This window comes from Leptosomus discolor, chromosome Z, assembly GCF_034619465.1.
Source record: "Leptosomus discolor isolate bLepDis1 chromosome Z, bLepDis1.hap2, whole genome shotgun sequence".
In the NCBI taxonomy this organism is placed as follows: Eukaryota; Metazoa; Chordata; class Aves; order Leptosomiformes; family Leptosomidae; genus Leptosomus; species Leptosomus discolor.
In genome coordinates, this window is record NC_141419.1 from 52,008,898 (window position 1) to 52,028,229 (window position 19,332).

The following is a 19,332-nucleotide window of genomic DNA, read 5'->3' on the forward strand; positions in this document are numbered from 1 at the left end:
ACTGTTACATTCTAAAAGCATCACAGTTACAACTTTTTGTATGACAGAGATCAATTCATGTAGATCATTGCTAAAGTGGCTTTCATAGAAAAAAGCATGAAGTAGTGGGCTTTATTTTGCTTTGTTCCTTATGTTAGTTTGCATATTCCAATAGACCTTTCCCAGAGCCTGAAGGCTAGGTAAACTGGTTCTGTGAAGTTGCAGCAGAAGGTGTGCAAATAAGCCATGCTGTCATTAACATTTGAGAATGAAAGGATTCCTGCTTCATAATCCAAAAAGGTGCCAGTGCGATCAGGGTAATCTTCTATCAGGATGGGGATTCTCTTCCCCTTCTGAAATGACCAGTATTCAAAATCAAACTTCTTAAGGCACCAAGATGCTCTGTTCCAGACCAGTAAGAGTAGGCTGCGCCAATCCACCATTCTGCTCCAGCATGAAGCAGGTCAGCTTCCCAGCAATGGCTCCCAGAGAGGAATGCATCTCTGCTTAGGACTTGCCATAACTTATTGGATCTCTGGGGACCACAGGGGTATAATATCCTCCTTCAATTACATTTTACTACAAGGTGATCACCAGACAATTTCAGCCTTGGGTGAAGACTCGCATATTCCCAGGTTGGTGATCTTGCATCTGCAGTCAAAACCATAAACACTTACTACATTTATCATGACTCTTGAAAGAAGTCGAACTTAAGAAAAAACCTGCAAAGGAGTCCACATTTGGCAGCGTCTTGGAACCTGCAGTTTTGCAAGGGAAAACCTGACATTTTTAATAGAAAGCAAAGCACTGCACTATATGCACTGGTGCTTTAAAGTTGCATAGACTTTAAAGCAGGTCAGTAAAAGACAAATCGGCAAGTCAGTATATGCATGGTTCACAAATGAGAAGATGAATACATCTAGGTAGGGAACAAACACTGAGAGCTTCCACTTTATGCAGGAGGCTTCTGGTGGGATTACAGCCTAACTACTTCAGAGAGCACTGGAGCAGACTCTTGGGTTGTGAGATCCCATTCCACTGAAATCCATTGGAAGATGCACTAGGAGAGTATAAATGTGAATTTGACTAGAAAAATAATGCAAAATAGCTAGAGTTCTTTGGATTATTGGAGGACTACAATTCTTCCACTTCTAAGTGATTAAAATTTTAAGTGACTTTTAAGTCCAAATATTTATGACCAAGCTTTGACAATTTCACTGGCCTATCAGCAGCTGCACATCGTTCTTAATGAGGTGGTTTGTCATTTTTAGCTTTAACAGAATTGAGAAATTGTCTTTTCAACCCTTAAAGTGAGTGCTCGCATGTGAAGCAAATACAGAGGCGGCCTGAAGCAGATACAGATGAGCATTCATGAAACTCAGAACCGTAGTTCACTGCCAGCCAGATGCTGCTGCAGTGCTCTCAGTAGCAAGTGCTCAGTCATGTGGACTGGCTGTCCTAGCACCTTAACAGGTTCCGGTTACGAAGTGACTGACTCAGTCTGGATCCTACAGCGCAGAAATTTTTCAGGTGGGAGAAGACACATGACATCACAGCCAAAAAGACAGACTTTGCTGGTTTCATTCCTGGTTTCTTAACATCTGCATTTACAAGTAGAACACCTGTTTGCTCGTCTCCAGTTGAGATAACCTGTTTGGAATGAAAAAGTTGCTGTGTTTGGACTTAAAAGCTCACCCAGGAGAGAATAAAAACAAGACAAGGTTCCAACACTGAAAAATGCCCCTCTCAGAACACACCAACCTATAGGTGCAGGGACAGCAGGTAACGCACTCTACCAGCACAGCATCTCCCCTTGCCCTCCCTACTGAATAACAGAAATCTAGTGTTCACTTGGCTACAGTCACAGCCTGCCCTGCGCTGGACTCAGGCCAGAAAACAGACCTTGTCTTACAACAGGCCTTTGCCACCAGGTACAATGACAATAGGGAATGCTGCAGTTTTTAGATTAAAAATAGCTACAGCCCTCATCTCTTGCAGGCCACAGGAAATATCCTATCAGATAGATGAAAATTCACTGTACATCTTTCCTACCAACAACAGAGGAAAGGATCACCTGTAGATTGACTCTTAACACATTACATGATGAACATATAATTAAAGACAGACCACAATGATCTGGAGAATAGAAAAGTTCAAAAACTAAATTAGCCACTAACTGATTCACACACTGGCAGTTCTGAATAGAAACAAAGGATCAAGGTTTCACAGGCAGAAAGTAAAATTTCTTTCCTAACCTGAGGCATACAAAAAAGGTAATCACTCAGGCAGCCGTGAGCAAACACTGTAAACATCAGAACCTTTGTTCCTTGCAAACAATGTAAACATCAGAACCCTTTTAAGATAAAATTTTAACAGTGGCAACACACGTTCATTGTCTGTTTCAGTGATTGAGCTGTAAGCGTTTGGAGTGCTTGTAAATTTTGTTCAACCATATTTACGTTTTAAGAAGAGCAACCAATCAACAGGAGACATGACTTTCAACACTTTCAGTCTCCTTCTTTGCAGTAGTATTTACTGAAAATGCCTGGGCAGAAATGAAAAGGGACAGTTTAGGGGGTCTGCTGATGGAAGAACACTGGTATACTGTCAAGATTTTAAAAATAAAACACCATGGGCAATTTTGCTGGACAGGGTATTTGGGTTTCGCATCTTTGGTGTGAATTCCACCCATGTTCTGGGGAACATTATACTGTCACACTCCATTTTCCAACTTTATGGGACAAACTGCATTACTTTTGCTGGGGAAGGGCTACTCGCCCTGTATGCTTTTGACCTTTGGATAGAATGGAGATGCTAGATCCAGTACTGCCAAGGAACTACACAGTGGAGTGCAACCCCAAGTAACACTTCCCATTCCTCAAAAAGAACCCTTCTGTCAGATGAGAAGAGAATCAAGCAGCTGGAGACGACTTCAGATGCTAGCTACAGAGTACCTGCATGGTACTGTCCAGCAATTCTCCACACACCCTGCAGTGGCCTTTCAGGTCATGTCTGACAATTTTCCCCAGCACCCTGCTATACTGTTCTTGGTGGCATCTCTCAGAAAAGGGATTATTAAAAGGTAGCTGGGTGAAATGTGATGGCCAGTGTTGCCCTGCTCATCTGTAACTCAACAAGCTGCAGTGCTTCCCCGTGGTTATTTGGCTTTGTAGCTCTGCATCCCATTAAGAAACTCCTTACCTTAATCACGCCAAAGGTCACTTAAGAATGAAATACCAGCTCAAAGACAAAAAAAAAAATCTCTCAGCAAAACACATTAACCCACCTTCAAAGTACCAAAATCCAGAGAAGTTTTCAGACTGCCTGAGACATGAAGATCACCAGGCACATTAACTAGAAAAATCTTTCAAATTTTACAGGCACCCAATGTTCCACGCCTGCCAAATGTCCTGCCAGAGCACTTACACCCAACAGTGACAAAGGAGAGAACAGCTATGATGTGTATGTGTGATGGTCTAGGGATATAAGCAAGATGAGCTGTGTGGGAGGAAGTAAGCTGTATTGAAATAACATATAGAGCTGGAAAAAAAGGCATCAGCAAACTTTAAGGCAAAAAAGCCAGCTGCAGAGTTGAAAGAGAAACTTCCTAAATTCCTGGTTCCTAAATCACCACTGCTATAGAAACATTACACCAATGCTGTCAGAGAACAGTCCTCACACCTGAAAAGCTGCTGTTTTCCGCACCTGATTTGGTAAAAAGTCCTGCTTTTACTTAAGACCACACGTTATAAAAGGAGAGCAGGAGAAAGCAAAATTTGCAGCTCTCTCCCAGTACCTTCTTTAAGCCCATCTTTTAGTGGTTTCTGTAGAATGGACTGAAGAACTGCCACAAAGTGCTTATAATGGTTATGCGCTCAAACAAGAGAGGCATTGGATGCCGCTGTTCTAACAGGCACCTGGGCTCCTGAATTTCCTTCTCGATTCCTGTGTACTGCCAAGGGCAGAAAGCAAAATTCTCCAATTAGTAGAGACAGTGACATGAATGGACTCTTCCCTCCCAGCTCCCATATACCACAAAGCAGGGACAGCTCTATCACAGGAGAAGGTCTCCAGGGCTGCAAGCTTTCCTCGACAGAACTCCAACTGCTGATCATGTGCTTTGAGGGCTTGCTGAGTCTTTTCATCAGTGAAGCTTTTTGCCAGACTGTCTGTCCTCTCCCCAAAGTAGTAATTGAGGCTCAGTCACTTTGTCTGACAGGTGCCTCTACTCATAATGGCACTGTGCTGTGGACAGCACGCTGATCCCTGTCCATATGGGATTTAAGAAGCACTCGCTGAAGTACAGAAACTTTATTCTGCTAGCCAGTACAGCCTACAAAATCGATGTGACAACAAAACCCGAGCTCCACAATCTGTTTCATAAGATAAGCAAAGCAAGGCCAAATGCTGAAGATAGTCAACCTACTGCTGCTCATTGCACTAATGCAGCTGCTGCCACCACCTCACCCTGGCAAAAGAAAACCCAGCTGCACAAGTCCTAGAAACATGGAAAAAACGGGCAGGACACAACCAAATCAGGAAGATCTTTGCTCTAAGGCCCGTGCCCCCCAGCCCCCGGTTACAGCCCAGTCCCGTCCCCCAGCGCCGCTGTAGCTGGTCTCGTAGGTAAAGTCCCCGCCGCGGCAAGGCCCGTGGGGCTCCGCGGGAGCCACAGGCCGGGCCGGGCTCGCCCCGGGGCCGTCGCCCGCTGCTGCTCGCGACGCTCCCCAGCTGGTGGCGAGCGGGGCGGGGCAGGAGCGACGACCGCGGGGCTGCCCGGGGCGGGCAGAAGGCGCGGGCGCAGCACCCGCGGTCCTCGCAGAGCGGCCGAAGAGAGCGCCGGGCATGTCGGTCGCACGGCGGCGGCAGGCGGCCGGCCCACGGCTCCCCCCCACGCCGCGGCGGCAGCGGCGTGTTGAGCCCTGATTCAGCGGTTGGTGCCGGGTAGGAAACGCTGGCAAGGTGGCCGGGTGCTGATATCATGCACTAAAACCAGACGTACTTTCACCCCGGTACTTTACTGTCCAAAGTGGGAAAACGCTCCCGCGCTGTGGTTTTGCGAGGTCAGAAGAGCAGGAGACCCTGCTCTTTGCATGCAGCTCCCACATTCATCTTTCTGGAGGAAACTCCATTAAGCTTTTAAAACAGGGTTTTAATGCCTGAGGGCTTGCTTCAGGGAGATCTTGGCCAGGAAAAACTATCTTCCAGCACAGTAGAGTTATATCAAGGAGAAAACATGAAGTTGTAGTGTTTTCCTGCTTCAGCAGTATCTCATCATGAAAGCTTTGGGGAAGAAGGGTGGGGTGGGCTGGTGGGGTCAGAATGGGGCTCAGATGTCACTTGTTAATTTTGAAGTGAAACGACACTTTTCTTGACTTTGGGTCTCATAAGCTCTCTGCAAGCTAGGGTTGCATTTCTCCAAATTTTCTGTGTGGACCTGGCAGAAGGCAACAGACAGAGACCTAGCTTTGGTTCCATCTACCTCTATTAATGACAACATTCTAATTTTACTTTCTATTTTTCTACTTTGCTTGTCCACCAGGTTGTTGATGCATCTGTTGCATCAACAACACTGTCCTAGGACAGCCCAGCAAAGGTAGCACTGAAATCTACCTGTATTCACTGGGAATGGAGATTTTCTGAAGAATAGGTGTTCTCTGTATCCTCTGCCCTTTGCTTATCCATGTTTCCACTGTTAATCAGTTCCTCGTATACTTGCACAACACTGACAGTTGCAGAGCAGGAGCTTCTTGCCTGAGTAACAAATAGTTGTCTTTCAGGGGCCAAAGTACAGCAGCTGGAGTTGCTACCCAAAAGGCACATTATACATGTCCCCTGAAAATTTCCAGGGAAATGGAAATGGCCCCACTAAGCTGTGGTAGATAACAACCCACAGAGCAGCTTTTGGGAAGAAGATACCAGAAATATTAGCAGGTAGGTAGGTACCATTTACCTACCACCTGAGGTGTAAGATGTTGTGAAGCACCATGTAATAATGGCAATCACGGCTGCATATACTCAGGTGAACCATGCAGGGGAACAGTTCCCTGTCTCACCAAGGTCAGAATGTAAAGTTCTGTCTTGCTTATATTCAAACACAAACCATTACATCTAATCTTGATCTGCCATAATTGAGATGCCCTGTCAGTGAAGTAATGCCATTCATGTACAATTCACATGGAAACTGCCCTTTCAAGTGAAATATCCTCCTACACTTCCCTTCTCAGAGTCTGGCTTCCATGGATATTGGTACCTATGGGGCAGAAAGGATGATGGCAAGCAAGACACTCTCTCTGTTTGAGCAATGTGCCTTACAGTCCCTCTGCTGTCAACATTTGCAGTCCAGTTTTGCCACTGTGACACTGTCCCTCTGCACAGCCCCATCTGAGGAGAAAAGCACTCCCAGTCTCATTCACCTAATAGTAATGACAGGACAAATAATGTATCTGGGGTGGAAGGATATTACCTAATGTCATGGCTGTGCTGCAGAACTTCAGCAGGACTGTAAAAGATTCAACGCTTTTTGCAAAATTAACAGCATCTATGAACACTATGTAGGTCTCTAAGAAACAGCTTAGAGATGGTAATCTCACCAGGTTTCCCCCAGTCTACCAGCAGTACCATCTGTCAGCAAGGCAGAGCTGTCTGCACAGCCATAGTGTCACAAGGAGAGGAATTTGGCACGAGTATTGTCCTTAGCTGTGTCTGCTCTCTGCTCTCATTGCTGCAGCTGCCAAGAAATTGATTCAGCTTGGCAATAACCTGTGATCTCTTCCACACCATGTTTGGAGGGGGCAAGACAAAGGGGAGGAGGAGGAGTGGGAGTATAACTCATTCAGCTGTTGAAGGTTTTGTGTTATGAGACTGCAATTCTGAGACACAGCCAGATGCACAGTGCAGCGGAGTGAATGCTCCCTCCATCTCCCCAGAAAGCTTTAGCTGTTGAATTTCTGTTTAGCTAGTGCAGTTCTTAGGGAGGCTAGAAGCCTCATTTTGCCTCATCCAATAGACACAGTGCAGCAGAGGCCTGGTGTGTCTGTGTGCAAGTGTTCTCAGCCATCATTTGGCTCATTTTTTAATCCATGTCCTAAAATAAGATCAAAATGGAAGTGTATTTTTCCATTTCCCCTCTCCTACAGAGCCATCTACCTAACAGTCCATGAACTGAGAGCAGAAATTCCAGCAACCAAGCTGTCATGTATCACCAACAGACCCAGCTGTGTTTCTGAAGCTCAGGGATGCTGTGAACTAAGACACTTGATGCTGAGATTCTCCTTGGCATCAGTTCCTGCAAAATCAAGCAGGAGCAAAATTATGGTCTCACTTCGGAGAGATCAATCACAAAATCCCACATTTGAGGCAATCCCCAGGAAGGCATGTAGCCCAAGGGTGTTTGGTACACAAGGATTCCCAAGGAATATGCTCCTTGATCAGCATTAGCAAATCTTGTCTGTGCTACAAATTTCTGATATCCTGAGAAAGATTTGCCAAAGCAGATCATCAGTTCTTTTCTTAATGGTTTAGGGCGGATTATACCTTTCACTTCAGGTATGGAGTTCTTGCAAAATAGCACTTCTACCTGCACCTCAAGATGAATTCAGCAGTTAATCTTTCCACAGTGACCTTTGGTTAACCTGAAGGCTTGTACTTCTGGCTCTTCCCCCTGCCCCGGTCCCTTGGGGTAAATTCAATTCACGCAACAATTCGCTATTTGTTTTGTTCTTCTTCTATCAATAAATTGATGAACCTTGACTTGTTGACGACATTATACAAAAATGAGGGTATGCAGAATTGGATGACCTACAAATACATTATTGTAGTGAATATTTCTGTTGTATTCTCTGTGACTTTCTCAGCATCTGGTATTGCTATTGGTCAGTAAATGTCAAGCCTACAAGAGTTATATGATTTCCTGCCCTTTTGTGTACAGTTAATGACTGTGCATTGCAGAAAGTCACTAAATATTATGCTAACACCATTCACTTGTTGAACTAGACTCCCTGTTAATAATCAGACAGATGGTCTGGTAATAGAATTATTTTAGTATGTGAGTGTGCAATCATCCAAGTCTGAAGTTGACATCTTTATTTCTTGATGCTGTATCATTTGTAGTTCTCAACTGCATTTACTCCTTTTGTTGCTGATCATTCTCCATGTTGAAGTCTTAAAAACGAAGAGCAACCATTTCCTTTCATGCTCTGCAACCTCCTTTCCCTGCTATGTTTCCTTAAATCTGCTGATGCTGCCTCAAGCTGCCACAGTGTAGAGGAAGATGAAGGGCAGTTTGCAGTATTTTTTTTTATTATTTGACCTTGCTCTTTGGAAGTAAAATGACATAGCAACCTGTCATAAGGCCAGGCAAACTGGTTCACATCATGAAATCACACAGGCCCAAAGTGCTCCTGGATCTCCATGCTGGACTTGATTTAGGTAGAAAGGAAGCATATGTTGCAAAAGAGTAGTAATAGCCCTCTGTATACAGAAGGGATGTGGCCTATGATCAACAGCAGGTCAGTAAAGCGCAAAGAAAGAGCAAATTGTAAAGAGAACTAATACTTCAGATATTGCAAAACCACATGCTCTAACAGCACCAGTAGGAATAATTACCTCCTTCAATTAACATGATTATTATATGATTTTTTAAAAAATACTTTCTAATTGCTATGCAAAACTATCACAGCTAATGATTAAGGGTTTGGGTTTTTTTTTACGATGGTAAGCCATACATCATTTCATTACTAGTCTGTTGCATGAAAAATTTCCATTCCTTGTTTTGAGTATATTCATTCTCATTTCATTTGTTTGCCTCAGCTCTTGAACTAAGCAGTTTATCTTCAGTTATTCAACAAGACTACATAATGGCCCAGGCTTCTAGTACTCAAATACGCTCTGAATTGCTTTTTAACTTCTCTCCCCATAAACTCCCTATAACCCTCTCTCCAAAAAACCCAAACATCCTCCAAACCCTGGCAAACATGGTTCAGTGAATATGTTTCTCCTGGCCACATAAACTCAGTTCTGTCTAAAAGATTTAATCAGTTCCAGTACCTGAAAGGAGCTTAAGTTTTCTCCTTAGTGGTGCATATTCTTATTCTGTGTCAGACCACCTCAGTTCAAGTGTTTTTATTTTTACCTCAGTTCCTATCTATAACACCACACGACTGAAAAACACTTGGATACCTGTTTTCTTGACTGGATGCTTTTCACTCAGCAATGACAGCTGGCTAACTTGCAGCAAGCTCACTCTTACTAGAAATACTGCGTTGCACAAATGCCAATCTCCACATGACTCTTAGACATGAAGCTCCACAGGGGGCAGCAGTTCTGTGGAGTCACTGTCTTCAATGCCAAAGTATCAAACAGACTATTTCTGATAAAATCAAACAGACATTAGTACATGCTATTGCCTATTTCAGAACAATAAGAGCCTAATCCATCCACCTCACAACTTTCTCATTTGTTCTTGCCTGCTGATTTTCTCTGGGATATTGTGCTCTTGCAATGGGATTCTCCTGCAGGCTCTTACCACCACCTTAAGTGTAGGGCACTCATGTATCACTTCCCCCAATTTTCTCAAAACCTTTGATTTATATGAAAGGCCCTCCTGCTAGAATACACTAGTCACCTTTCAGCAAATCTCTGGGTGCCTGCCTTTCTGCATGCTGCAGGCACCTTGCTTCTCAGTATACATTCCTCTGGAGATGCAAAGGAGCTCTACTGTTCTTGCACAGTGGCTGTGCTGCAGCACTTCCTCTGACATTTAACCCATGGCCTGCCAGCACCAACTGAGCTTATGACTGCACCCAGGACCCCAATTTGACTTGGTTCAGGCATCCCTCAGCACAGTCTACATGACAAATGTCATGGGAGATACCCCATGAATCTCCTTCTATCTTACTATTTCTCTCCATAGATTTGGTGTAGGTGCTCTAAGCCAAAGAAAGTAGGATACATTCAAAACTATGCTTCCCCAAAGCCTACCAGCTTCTTGCACGTAAGAGCAGCAGCAACAAATGTAAAAGCAACACCAATACAGAAAATCATCCTGTTTTTTAGTTTGGAGCCATTCTAGCAAAACTATTCAAATAGCAATCCTAGAATCATAGAACCATTAGGTCGGAATAGACCTTTGAGATCATCAAGTCCAACTGTTGACCTAACACCACCATGCCCACTAAACCATGTCCTGACGTGCCATATCTACACGTTTTTTGAACACCTCCAGGAAGTGCCCCACTTCCCTGGGCAGCTTGTTCCAATGTTTGACTACTCTTTCAATGAAGAAGTTTTTCCTAATGTCCAATCTAAACTGCCTCTGGCAAAACTTGAGGTCATTTCCTCTTGTCCTATCACTTGTTACTTGGGAGAAGAGACTGACTCGCACCTCACTACAACCTCCTTTCAGGTAGTTGTAAAGAGCGGTAAGGTCTCCCCTCAGCTTCCTCTTCTCCAGACTAAACAACCCCAGTTCCCTCAGCTGCTCCTCATAAGACTTGTGCTCCAGAACCTTCACCAGCTTTGTTGCCCTTCTCTGGACACGCTCCAGCACCTCCATGTCTTTCTTGTAGTGAGAGGCTCAAACTGCACAGAGTATTCGAGATGCAGCCTCACCAGTACTGAGTACAGGGGACAATCACCTCCCTACTCCTGCTGGCCACGCTATTTCTGATACAGGCCAGGATGCTGTCGGCCTTCTTGGCCACCTGGGCACACTGCTGGCTCATGTTCAGCTGGCTGTCGACCAGTACCCCCAGGTCTTTTTCCACCGGACAGCTTTCCAGCCACTCTTCCTCAAGCCTGTAGTGCTGCATGGGGTTGTTATGACCAAAGTGCAGTACTTGGCACTTGGCCTTGTTAAACCTCATAGCATTGTCTGCAGCCCATCAATCCAGCCTGTCCAGATCCTTCTGCAGAGCCTTCCTACCCTCAGGCAGATCAACACTCCAACCCAATTTAGTGTCATCTGCACTCAATCCCCTCATCCAGATCATCAATAAAGATGTTAAACAAGACTAGTCCCAATACTGAGCCCTAGGGGACACCGCCTGTGACTGGCCGCCAGCTGGATTTAACTCCATTCACCACCACTCTCTGTGCTCGGCCATCCAGCCAGTTTTTAACCCAGCTTAGTGTACACCTGTCTAGGCCATGACCTGCCAGCTTTCTTAGGAGATTGCTGTGAGAGATGGTGTCAAAGGCTTTACTGAAGTCCAGGTAGATGAATCCACAGCCTTCCCCTCATTGACTAGGTGGGTCACTTGGTCATAGAAGGAGATCAGGTTGGTTAAGCACACATGAACTCGTGTTGGCTGGGCCTGAGTCCCTGCTTGTCCTGCACATTCCATGTGAGTGCCCTCAAGACGAACTGCTCCATAACCTTCCCTGGTACTGAGGTCAGGCTGACTGTCCTGTAGTTCCCTAGATCCTCCTTCCGGCTGTTCTTGTAGATGGGCATCACACTGACAAGTCTCCAGTCACCTGGGACCTCTCCTGTTGACCACGACTTTTGATACATGATGGAGAGTGGTTTGGCCAGCTCTTCTGCCAGCTCCCTCAGTACTCTCGGGTGGATCCCATCCGGCCCCATAGACTTGTGGATGTGCAGGTGGGAAAGCAGGTCTTTAACTGATTCCTCCTGACTTACAGGGTGTTTACTCTGCTCTTGGTCCCCATCTTCCAGCTCAGGGGGCTGCTTACCTTGCGGATTGTGTATCTGACTATTAAAGACTGAGGCAAAGAAGACATTAAGTACCTCAGCCTTTTCCTCATCCTTGGTGACAATATTCCCCTCCACATCCAACAGAGGATGCAAATTGTCCTTGGTTTTCTTTTTGTTGTTAATGTATTTGTAGAAACATTTTTTGTTGTCTTTCACAACAGTGGCCAGCCTGAGTTCTAATTACATATAAAAGGATTTACCAAATCATACAGACAAATGAGTTTGACATCTTGGGTAATACTGCTGACCCAATACTGCTTTCCCAAGGCCACATCAGCAGACATTACTATGATACCAGGATGGACTGACATCAGTGAGTGGTGCTATTTGAGGTTTATTGCTTCTTTTCTGCTGCATCATCACGACTTATGAAAGATCATTTGTAATATAAAAGCAGGGTAATTACACAAAACAGGAAAACAGTGGTTTGAGAAATCTAGTTGGTAGTTACTCCTGCTAGATGAAGCACAGTTATAGTTGCGTATGTTATTTTTCTATGCATAACATAAAAAAGTACAAATGCAGCTCAATATACCAGTTGGGAAATTACTCTGTGTGTATGTGTAAACTATTAACATGTCACATATGAAGTGTGAGAAGAACTAAGAAAATAAAGGTGAGGTGAGGGATAAATGGCTGCAAGAAATGGGGGAGATGTTGGAAACATTATTGAAAAAGTCCTCTACTTTTTCCTGCTGTCTCTTTGCCAGACCTCCCAACAGCAGCCTTACTGGGCTTGGTGAATGGAGTAACCACAAATCTTTCATGTAATCCTTGCTGTAGTTAGAAGGTTCACCATGTCTATCAAACATGGCACCTTCTTCCACCACAGTAGCTGCAATAGCTGGTCAAATTGCTGCAGCAAAATGAGCTATCACAAGGCTTTCGTTAGCTGGTAGTAAACCTGAAATGAAGTGTGCTAACTAGAGGTTTGGAGGAAAGGTTTATAATGCTATTAAGTCAGAATGCAGCCAGGTAGCTTAACACTGCTTGTCTAACACAAAACACACCATCAGCCTCTGCTGTCTCAATTGGGCATTTGCACAGCTGTTAACCTGGACTCTTCTAGTGGTGCCAGGATGGTGCATTACCTCTCCACGTTGTCCAACAGTTGTTTGTTTCAAAATGAAAATCTGCTAAATTTGATTCCAGGTGCCAGAAGCCTGGTGGTACACAAGTTTTTTCAGAAAGGGAAACTGCACTGTGAGACATAGTAGGGTGCAAATGGCACAGTGCAATCCACTGCAAACCAGCACATAAGACTACATTTGGCAGAACATGTATATTAGAATGGATGACTCACATTCTATTCGCATGTTTGAAAAAGTACAGACCTTTGTGGATGCTGTAATTGACAAGGGAAGATCCTTATGCTGTTAAATAAAGCAATCTAAACTTACAAAGGTTAGCAAAGGCTAGAATTGGATGAAAGCTATAGTAATGCCTCTGCCCCTGAAAAGCCAAGGTCATCTTTAGCACATATAAGACTAAATTAGGAATAAAGAACTCCATCTATTCTCAAGCATACTATCATTCCTAAATCAGCTGATAAGCACTGTGGGGAAGAAAAACATGAATCTGATGCAAGGAGGTATCACAGCTGAAGATCATGTGGTTGTATGCACCACGGTGTGAGCTGTGAGGGAAGGAGGGTTACAGAAGACATATAAGACTATCTAGAGTTGTAGCCAGTAGCTGAAAGTAAGACAGGAGAAAAGTACCACAAAAAACCATACAGGATGCAGAATCTGGAGGCAGTGATAAGATTTACTAAAATCTAGTAACACAAATTGTCGGCTAATTATTGAGAATGGCAGAAGACTCAGAAGCAGTGGTAAAGCAGGATCAGCAAAGACAGCCACTTTATAGGCTGAGGAAGAGAGTGAGATGCTATGACACTAAGGGAGTGGGAGGACCGAGCAGATCAGGAAAGGAAGATGTGAGGGCAACTCTGCTCTTCAGGCTAGGACTGATCATAGCCAACCTACGGATACTCCTGGAACCTGATTAGCAAAATATTTGGGTGCAGCAAATGTGGCTTTGCAAGCGTCTGAGCTCAGATAGATACCTTTCTCTTTTCTAGTGCAGGTGTTACCCTGACAATGATGACCTCTTCCAACTAATACATATGATTTCTCTATGAAGCTGAAGTAACTCTCCTTGCTGGCTTTGCAAATTGGTTTTTGATAGTCTCAGCCAGTCCACAGACTTCAGTTTACCAGGAATGGGAACACCTTCACATGTGTGCTGATTCTCCTATCTAAGAACCATACTTCCATGACACAGTATGTGCTAAGTGTAAATCATGTCCTACAGAGGACAAAAAGGCATGGTTGGGCTTTTTATTCAAGTAGTTTACTGATACAATTCATACAACCATTGAATGGTTTGGGTTGGAAAGGGCTCTTTAAAGATCATTTAGTGCAACCCCACTACCATGGGCAGGGTCACTGGATCAGGTTGCTCAAAGATTCTAACGTGACCTTGAACACTTCCAATGATGGGACATCCACAACTTCTCTGAGCAACTTGTTCTGGTGTCTCACCACCCTCATTGTAAAAAATTTCTTCTTGTCTCATCTAAACCACTTTCAGTTTAAAACCATTGCCCCTTGTCCTGTCACTACAGACCTTAGTAAAAAGTCTCAGTCTTACAAGCCCCCTTTAAGTATTGAAAGGCCACAATAAAGGTTTCCCCAGAGCCTTCTCTTGTCTAGGCTTAACAACTCAAACACTCTCAGCCTTTCTTCATAGGAGGTCTTCCAGGCCTCTGATCCTTTTTGTGGCCCTCCTCTGGACCTACTCTAACAGATCCATGCCTTTCCTGTACTGGGGACCCCAGAGCTGGAGGCAATACACTACAGGTGAGGTCTCACGAGAGCAGAATAGAGGGGGAGAATCATCTCCCTCGACCTGCTGGCCACACTTCTTTCTATGCAACCCAGGATATGGATGGCTTTCTGGGCTGCAAGCCCACATGGACAGCTCGATTCTAATTTTTCATCTACCGGTATCCCCCAGGTCCTTCTCTGCATGGCTGCTTTCAAACCATCCATCACCCAGCCTGTACTGATATTTGTGATTAGTCTCACCCAGATGCAGGACCTTGCACTTGGCCTCCTTTCCTCCACTCCTTTCTACACCTTCCTTCTACAGTCCCATCATCAGCTACCTCTCCGCCCTGTGATGGCTCCTCTGCATAACTTGATGCTGCCAGACACCAGAAAGCTGCTCTAACCACAGAAGGGAGGCTTAAGCTTATTTGCTTAGGAAAGTTCATAGCATTCTTAAATCCTCCTCTCCAATTGGAAAGTTAAAATGAAAAGGTGAAAAGCAGCAAGTGGGCTGATGATAGAAGCCTCCAGCAAAATTAACACTTGAGATCTACCAAGGTTACTAAGCAATGGTTTGATATACAAAGTTCTTGATAAAACCTTTCGGGGTGCTTAAGTGTTCAGCTTTGATAACAACTGAGATAAGCTATTAGATAACAAACAGATATTACAACCCAAGTTAAAAATCCTGCTTTGACAATGGTGTAGAGCAACAAGGCTGCCAAAGAATACATAGATGACACAGAATATGTAATATTTTTCAAACAGACACATACTTGCTTAGCCTAGTAGCTGCATGGATGAAATAGGATATAGTAGCTTCTGATCAGTGCTTTCCTGCTTATTGTATCTGCAAAGACAGTTAAGACTGGAGTCATGGTGGTTACTGAGGCCACAAGCTGGCCAGCTTGCAAGAAGTGGAGAGATTGCTTCCAACAAAGTACTGTATGAAAAATACTCTAGGGAAACAAGATGTAGGTTCATAAACACTATTTCCAAGGAGGTAAGGGGGAAGAAAACTTCACTGCTGGCCAAAACTAAGGACAACTGGTGGGTTACAAGGTACATGCTACTCACGGATTTATAATATGGCTGGAGTTTGGCTTGGTATTTGTTTCAAGATTAAGGTGTTTGTTTCAATATTTTGAAAGTGGCTGTGTTGGGGACAGCAGAGCAGTATACTCAACAGGAAACAAAAGCAGAAAATCTACAGATTTGGCACTGAGAAGCCTGTCTGACATGGCAAACAGACTTGGCCCTTCACCTACCAGTTGACAAGTATGTTTTCTGAGCCTTACTTCCCCACACAGAACTCCCAGCCAGTCAATCATCCTTTCTTTTGCATGGAAAGCTACAGCAGGAAGCTACCTAGGTATCAGCTGTTTTTCTGCCAAAGGTCTCCTGGGTGCACAAACATTGAAAAATACTACACAACATGCCCCTGCTATGGTACAAACTATACAGTCTGTACACGTAGTGCACAATGAATTTTAATGAACTCTGTTGCAAAAAAGATTAGTTTTCTGTTGCTGAGACCACTGCCTAATTCAGCAGAGCTCGTGTGAATTACAGATTTGGCTGCTGCCTGGGTATAACCTGGTGCTCAGAATCTCAAAGGTTGGTGCTGAGGTTGTTTGCAGTACATATACATGTATTTGCTGGTGCTGGCAAGCAAGAGCTGCCAGAGGGAAATGGACAAAATCCTGGTGCATAGGCAGCAGCTCATCTTATGTCAGCTTTGCTTGGGCTAATATTGTCACTATTGTGGTTCTGCTCAATTTTAGGGCCAGTGCTCTTTAACATTTTTATAAATTACTTGGATGCAGAAGTCAAATGTACACTAAGTAAGTTCACTGATGAAACTGAATTGGGAGGAGCTGCAGACTCCCTTGAGAGTACAGAGGCCTTACAGAGAGATCTGGATAGGACAGAGAGCTGGGCAATCACCAACCATATGAGATTTAAGAAAAGCAAGTGCCAGATTCTCCACCTGGGAAGGGGTAATCCTGGTTATACATAAAAGCTGGAGGATGAGAGGCTGGACAGCAGCCCCATGGAAAGAGATCTGGAGGTTTGGGTTGATGGCAAGTTGCATATGAGTCAACAGCATGCTCTGGCAGCCAAAACGGTGTTATGGGGTGCATCACGCACAGCATAGCTAGCCAGTCACGGGAGGTGATTGTCCCATTCTGCACTGCACTACTGTAGCCCCACCTCGAGTACTGTGTGCAATTTTGGGCGCCTAAATATAAGGACATCAAACTATTAGAGCGTGTCCACATGCGGACGACCAAGATGGTGAAAGGTCTCAAGGCCAAGACTTTGGAGGAGCAGCTGAGGTCACTTGGTTTGTTCAGCCTGGAGAAGACAAGGCTGAGGGGTGACTTCATTGCAGGCTACAAGTTCCTCAAGGGGGGCAGCAGAGGAGGAGGAGGTGCTGCTCTCCTCTCTCTGGTGACCAGCGGCAGAACATGAGGAAATGGAATGAAGCTGCCTCAAGGGAAGGAAGTTCAGACTGGACACTGGAAAAGGTTCTTCGCCGAGACGGTGGTGGGTCAGTGGAACAGGCTCCCCAGGGAAACAGTCAAGGCACCAAGCGTGTCAGAGATCAAGAAGCATCTGGATAATGCTTTTAGTCATCTGGTTTAGTTTTAGGCAGTCCTGTCAGGAGCAGGGAGTTGGACTTGATGGTCATTATGGGTCCCTTCCAACACAAGATATTCTATGATCTTTACCTGGAAGCCCTGCTCTACTCTCAGGGCCTTGCTGGTACAGGCTCACCAGTACTTATAAGTTCCCCTATCGCCACTGAAGCTGAACAGCCCAGTACCTTAGCTTTTCAAGTACTTACTGGCAGCACTGTCCATTTTCAACAGTGTAAGTAATATTTAACATCTGCTGTATGAAAGAGGGCAAACTAGCTGTTATCCAGGATTATAAATCAAAAAGACATGTATATGAATCTTTGTACCAACGGATCTTCAAATATGTTTGATTACCAAGAACATGTGCTATTGATGAAACTATTAAATGCTCTGTGTAAACGAAAACCTTTCAAATAATTGCATCTGTCAACTTAGTTTACATCAACTCATTAAAAGCAAAATCAAACAAATATTTTTTTCTTTGTTTCACCACCAGCTTCTTGTGTGATCCTGGCTAATCGAACTCTTTCTAATTCAGTTTCATCCTTAACTCAGGATGCCTTTTTTACCACTGTTAGGGCACTACAAATTAACACGTCTTCAGCTGACACAGTGCAAACAGTATGTCTAAGGAGCACCTCCATCCCTGCCTAATCTTTTGACTACGTAACATCTTTAGAAAGCTGATCTTTTAGGCAAGGCTTTGAGTTCTATGAATTAATAGTTATTTTATTCCAAAATATTTCAAAATACGGTACAAAACATTTCATATCATGATCTCCCAAAATAGATTAAAAGAAGGCTGTCATGCACTACAATTAAGGTGGCAAAACTTCCCCCTACAACACAAGCATCTGTTGCCAATATCTAGAGTTGCATGATCATACACAGAAATACGCAGAGTAATGAAAGGAAACAATGCACCTCTTTCTAAGAGAAAAACAGGACAAAATTGTGTGAGTGTACATCATACATTTATTACTGAACAACTCAACTCCAAAATTGGGCACAGGGATTAAAAATAAAAATTCATTGCACTACCTAGTAAAGCATTACTAGTAACTCTCATAAAAAATGTACAAATTTTGTTAAAAATTTATCAAGCCTTCAAATGATTTGGTTACAGATATTTATAATACATTTAAAACTACATGTTAAATGACACAATAGTGTATGATTTAAAGAAAACACTTGACAAAATATGATTCCAACAAAATCCATAAGCTTTCATAATCATCAGCAAATCTGAAACACAAGTAGCAAAATGAGGTAACAATGTACCAAAGAAAAAAACCCACAGCTTTCACACAGGCCCAAAGATAACTCAAGTCAAAAATGTGTTTTCTACAATTAAAATTGTTGGTAAATCTCATCCCAAGTATTACACAATGTATTAATAGCTGTAAAATCACATTCAAGAGCCTGTACAAAATGGCATACAATAAAAGGCTTTTTTTTTTTTTTTTTTTTTTTAAGAAAGCCACAAAATGAGACATTGGAATTATCTGTAGGCCTTGATATCCACTAAAATGTCAAATTAAATTGACAGTTTATGCAAAAAACATAGCAGTGCCAATATGATAAAGCAAACATACTACAGGGTTGGGTTTTTTTGTTTGGTTGGGTTTTTTTTTGGAGAAGGAGGAGCCAGGCGACAGCAGAAAGGCCATGAACATAAAAAAAGTCTTGCTGAATTAAGGTGCTGCCAGGTACCATGGCAGGCTGTAGAATTACACACAAATGTGCATAACACATGGCAGTTAACAGCTTAATATGAATCCCCCTCCCTTGACAGCCACAACAGAGAGGACTTGGTTGTAGCTTGTCTGAGCTGCTTCAGAACATATGCACATGTGCTATTTATACACACTAACCACAGGAAACAAGTCCACATACATCTGCAAGAGTCCCATGCAAACGAAAGAACCATTCCTGAAGAGATGAGCCACAGGAGAGCAACAATTAATTTCAGGATTTTACCAACTTACCAACTCCATCCCCTAAATCTCCCACTGCCTCACAGAGTTTTACTGGTGAAAAAGGGACATTACACATCAAGATTTCTCCAATTCAGAAAGAGGACTACCTTCCCTTGGCTTCAGAAGAATGCGTCTTGGTTCATTTGTAACTAGCTTAGAAAAGTACCCTCTTTTCC

General features: G+C 43.7%; 1 protein-coding gene across 1 annotated transcript; it reads right to left on the reverse strand.

Annotated features, from left to right (window-relative positions):
* Window positions 1–128: 128 nt before the first annotated feature.
* TRIM14 (tripartite motif containing 14) lies at window positions 129–4,826 on the reverse strand. The gene is given in 8 exon segments (XM_086480103.1): window positions 129–397; window positions 400–630; window positions 2,439–2,488; window positions 2,490–2,583; window positions 3,838–3,955; window positions 4,027–4,143; window positions 4,145–4,204; window positions 4,563–4,826. Coding segments are annotated over 8 exon segments (1,203 nt in total).
* Window positions 4,827–19,332: the final 14,506 nt, after the last annotated feature.